Below are 4905 nucleotides of genomic sequence, written 5' to 3' on the forward strand. Positions count from 1 at the left end.
TTTCCCTATCTCTGTTTTATCCCTTGGGTTTGAGAGAAATCTTAATTCTTCACCATAACTATGATGTTTTAGCTCTTTCTCAGATTGAGGGCTTCCCAGAACTAGAGGCTGAGAAAAGGAATCAAGTGTAAATAGTTTATTGTGAGGGTACCAAAATAAACACTGGTAGGGGAGTAGAGAAGTTAGACAGGTGGCCTAAAGAGGGTGCCTTATTATTCGATTACCACTGTAGGTGGAGAGAGCTTAGTCCTGCTGCGGAACAGTAGGAGCCAGTGTGGAAGAATGTGCACCTCTATGTTATTCCACTCGAGGGGTGAGGGAGTTGGGGTATTCATACACCAAATCCTGTCAGGCATTAGCTGAGGGCTGCTCCCAGGGGACATTAATTCCCCAGCACTTCTGACCTATCCTGTGTGTGGACAGGCTCTGGTCCCAGGAAAACACCCTCAGGAGAAGAGTCACAAAACTGGCAGTTGGAAGTTGGGCTTGAGAGCGATGAAATGTTAAAGGCTAAAGGGATAACGGGTGGGGCAGCTTTTTTTTTTTACTGTTTGCCTTAAATGTCCCTTAACCTTCCAGGATAAGAGAATCTCCTTTAGCAAGGCCAGAAAGTTTTGTCTACAACCTCAGAATCCTACAGAGTTTTTCTGATCACTCTGACCATAGTCTATGTATTCTAACAAGTTTCTCTTTCAATTAATTTGTCCTGTTGTTCTTGGAAGACTTCTCATGCTTGTTAGCCAGTGTGTTCTCATTTTTGTTTGACAAAATATGATTGTTATAATAAATGGCAAGTCACTACTGTTTCCAGCTCACCCCTACTGTGTGAGGAGATACAGGGTGCAATTTTATTCACATCACAGGTGCAGGGGAATGGTAGTAATCAGAATGCTGCGATGTCCAATATGGTTTGCTGGAGGAGAAATCTTCATTTTGATCTAAAAATTACATTTTCTTGAAATTAAGGAACACATGGTTTCCTAAATGAAACAATAGTTTAAAAGTCTCATTCAAGCTCAGTTGCTTTTATTTCTTCTTAGTTTTAGGGAGTGGGTGGATTTTCAAAAGAAAAGGTGAGTGACCTTCCTTACTCTTCTCAAACTGGAGAACAGATTCTTTGGGAACTGCAATACCAAGCTCGCTTGCTTTTCCTTGCTTGAGTGAGGTAGGGCTTAAAACTTTTAGAAAAGGGGATATGTCAGATGCTATTAAACGGCCAAACTGTCATGCTAATGAATGGCTATTTGTAAGGCATGTATTTCAGGTTTAAGGCAGAGATCTATATGATAATTTTCAAGGCTTGCTAACTCTATAATTACTGAGCCACCTGTTTATAATGTTTATTTGGAAGAGTTGGTCCTGAAATCAAGGTGTAGTCAGGAGGATCTGGTCAAGCTGGGTGTCAAGTGGGAGAGGGATGCTAGGACAGGGCTGGTATAATAGGGAACGACTGTATATTCAGATTCAGAAGCAAAGTATCCACTTGCTCATTCATTCATTCAAAAAACATTTACTAGGTACCTTCTCTGTTCCCCACATTATCCTTGGGAATGTTTACAAAGTGGTGAACAGGTCAGACAAGGGCTGATAGAACTCCTTTATTCAGGTCCCCTGGTACCACTGATTCACCTCTGTGGCCTGTGCCAAACACAGCATGTAATTTTAGTCCAAGAGTTTCGTATGCTTATTTTCATGCACTAACTCAGCTGTACTTTTGCTAAAGAAATGCCTGAAACTTGATTTCCTTGTGTGGCCAGTAGGAGTAAATCAACCAACCATCCCACACATGTGAAATGCATCTTATTCTGCTTGCAAAACTCCAAATATTTTTCTTTGAAAGATGCTTTATAATAAATATATTAACTGTCATTTTGAGATAGTTGGCAAAACGAAGGGTCCATAATTTGAAAGTGATGCAGTGCTTGATGAACTGTCACAATGCAGCTGCCAGTTTTTACTCTCATCACTAGTTAGCCCATTTTTCAGTTCTTTTCTAAAGAAGTTTTTCTTTTAATTGTCTTTCATAATGCACACACACACATACACACTCATTTAATTCCTACTTATTTTGCCATCTTCCAAGTTTCCATTATGCAGATTAATTCAGGCATATTTGCCAGTCTTTTTAAATTAAAAAAAAAAAGTCAGTGGCATATTCTCAGGCTACTTTTATGTGCCTTAGCTTCAGAATAAAAGAATGTAAAACTATGAAAAAAAAGTCAGTGGCAAAAGGACCAATGTTAGCATGTAGACATCCGTGAAAAATGTTTCATTCAGTCCTGTGAGGGAGTTACAGTACTTGTCCCTGTGTAAAATTTTAAAGGAAGTCTTTTTGTCCATTCAAAATCCTAGTTCCTTTTTCTCCTTATCTTTTTCTTTAGCACCCTAAACTGTCAGAAAAAACAGTATAGGGCTTCCCTGGTGGCGCAGTGGTTGAGAGTCTGCCTGCTGATGCAGGGGACACGGTTTCGTGCCCCGGTCCGGGAAGATCCCACATGCCGCGGAGCGGCTAGGCCCGTGAGCCATGGCCGCTGGGCCTGCGTGTCTGGAGCCTGTGCTCCGCAACAGGAGAGGCCACAACAGTGAGAGGCCCGTGTACCGCAAAAAAAAAAAAAAAGAAAAAAAAGAAAAAACAGTATATAATGCTACTCTCCATTTCAGGGAGAAAGTAACTATTGCTTTTTAATACTTGAATGCAGTATATAAATGTAGTTTTGGAAGGTCTAGATTCTTCTACCAACTGAGAACGATATTAGCAAGGAAATTAACATCAAAGCAATAACCATGTAACCTGGTCCTCCTGTCCCTAACATTCTCATCTTCCTTTGCTCCACAGGGCAATCCTGGTGAAGAAGATCCTGATGGCTTGGATAGAGAACAGGTACAGAAAGTCTCTCATTTTTTGTCCCCAGCCCCTCCCTGCTCCCACTAGTTTGACATTAATACTCTCTATATGTGTCATGATTAGTCTAGAAATTTAAATAAACATGCATGCTCAAAAATGTCTAATGTTAATTTATATATTTGCTCTTATCTTCAAAATACAAGGACCTTAGAAACTTAGCTCCCATGTCTCATATTATTGTCCAGTATTTTATTTCCATCTTTTCATTTTGTTAATTTACACTGATGAGACATTGTTATAATTATTGCTTTATTTATGCCAGATGCTTATCTGGCTTTACCGTCATTTTTATTACTATCACTGATGCCTTCAAAAGAGCATGAAGGGCTTCCCTGGTGGCGCAGTGGTTGAGAGTCCGCCTGCCAATGCAGGGGACACGGGTTCATGCCCTGGTCTGGGAAGATCCCACATGCCGCGGAGCAGCTGGGCCCGTGAGCCATGGCCGCTGAGCCTGCGCGTCCGGAGCCTGTGCTCCGCAATGGGAGAGGCCACAACAGTGAGAGGCCCGCATACCGCAAAAAAAAAAAAAAGAGCATGAAAAGATGATGTTTCTTTTGCCTAAGGTACAACTTTTAGAGTTTTTCTTTAATGAAGGTTGTAAACTCCCTGGGTTGTTTTTTTTCTCATAAAAAATCTCATGATCTCACCCTTTTCTTGAGAGATTGTTCTTGGGTAATCCATTTTCTCTCAGCACTTTGGAAATGTACTTTTATATTCTCCTGTCTTGTCTTTCACTTTTGCTAAGAAGTTATCCATAAAATAATTGTTGTTCCTTTGTCAGCAGTCTTTTAAAAAATATCAGGCTGTTTTACAAATTTCCTTTTGTTTCTAGTTTTCTGCTGTTTCAGTATGATGTGTCCAGGTGTGGATTTCTTTCCATTTATCCTTTTTGGGACTTATTAGGCTTTTGAATCTGAGCATTTGTACCTTCTCTAAGTTTTGAAAAATCCTTAACAGATTATCATTTTGAAGTTTTTATTTTTCCCATTTTCTCTATGATCTCCTCATGGAAGTCTAATTAAACTTTTGCAGACTTTCTCATTTTATCATCAATATCTCTTAACCTCTCTTTCATATTTTCTATTTATTTATCTTTCTGTGCTGCATTCTGAATTATTTCTTCAGTTTCTAGCTCACCAATCCTTATGTCACTTGTGTTTAACATAGCATTTAACCTGTCAACTGGATTTTTAATTTAGGTTATTCTAATTTTCACTTCAAGAAGTTCTATTTGATTCTCTCTCAAATCTGCTTGGTCTTTTTTTTAAAAAAATGTAGTGGCTTGTTTTTTTTTTTACCTCATCCTTTTTGGTTATTTAAATGTATTAAAGATACTTATTTTACATTATGATAATTCTGATATCTATAGTCACTCCAAGTCTGATTTGTTGTCTGTTGGTTCTGCTGGCTTCTCCCTCATGGTGTCTCCCTCATGTGTATTGTGACTTGATTTAAGCTCATTTTTGATGGAACTTTATCTGTGAGGAGACACTGAGGCCTGAGTGGGGATTATTTGCTTCTGCTATGTACTTGGTGATGCTACCTCCTGCAACCACTTTAAGATAAATGTGCCTTTTCACACCACACACTTACAGAGTGAACAGAAGTCCTTAAGGCAGCCAATGGCTATGACTTCCCTAGATTCCTGCTTTCTGTTTATTTTGAACTCTAAGGATTTCTCTTTTTCTTAATCAGCTCATGGATGTATATAAGGTGTAATTTAATTTGTTATCTGGGTTTTAAATTGTTTTTCAAAGGGAAGGTTGTTCAGGGCAACTAGTCTGTCGCAGTCAGATTTAGAACTTTCTGCTCTTGGCTAGAATGCGAAAGTACGTGAAAAAAGTTTCTGGTGTGACTAATGTAACAAGGATTCTTTGCATGTTTATTTTTCTTTTTCCAGGGTGATCATGGAGTCCCAGGGTCATCTGGAGAAAAAGGAAATTGGGAAAATAGGGTAAAGTGTGAGTATATTCTTCTCTTCTTTTTCTCATATTCCTGCT

At 39.1% G+C, this 4905-nt stretch overlaps 1 protein-coding gene across 1 annotated transcript in view; it reads left to right on the forward strand.

Moving 5' to 3' along the window:
- Positions 1-4905, forward strand: part of LOC103088616 (collagen alpha-4(VI) chain-like) — a 136010-nt gene that overhangs the window by 56545 nt on the left and 74560 nt on the right. Inside the window, 3 exon segments of the mRNA XM_007470646.1 lie at positions 1047-1073; positions 2837-2881; positions 4806-4859. Of these exon segments, the coding sequence (XP_007470708.1) occupies positions 1047-1073; positions 2837-2881; positions 4806-4859 (126 nt within the window).

Source organism: Lipotes vexillifer, unplaced genomic scaffold (assembly GCF_000442215.2).
Source record: "Lipotes vexillifer unplaced genomic scaffold, Lipotes_vexillifer_v1.1 scaffold418, whole genome shotgun sequence".
Classification (NCBI taxonomy): domain Eukaryota; kingdom Metazoa; phylum Chordata; class Mammalia; order Artiodactyla; family Lipotidae; genus Lipotes; species Lipotes vexillifer.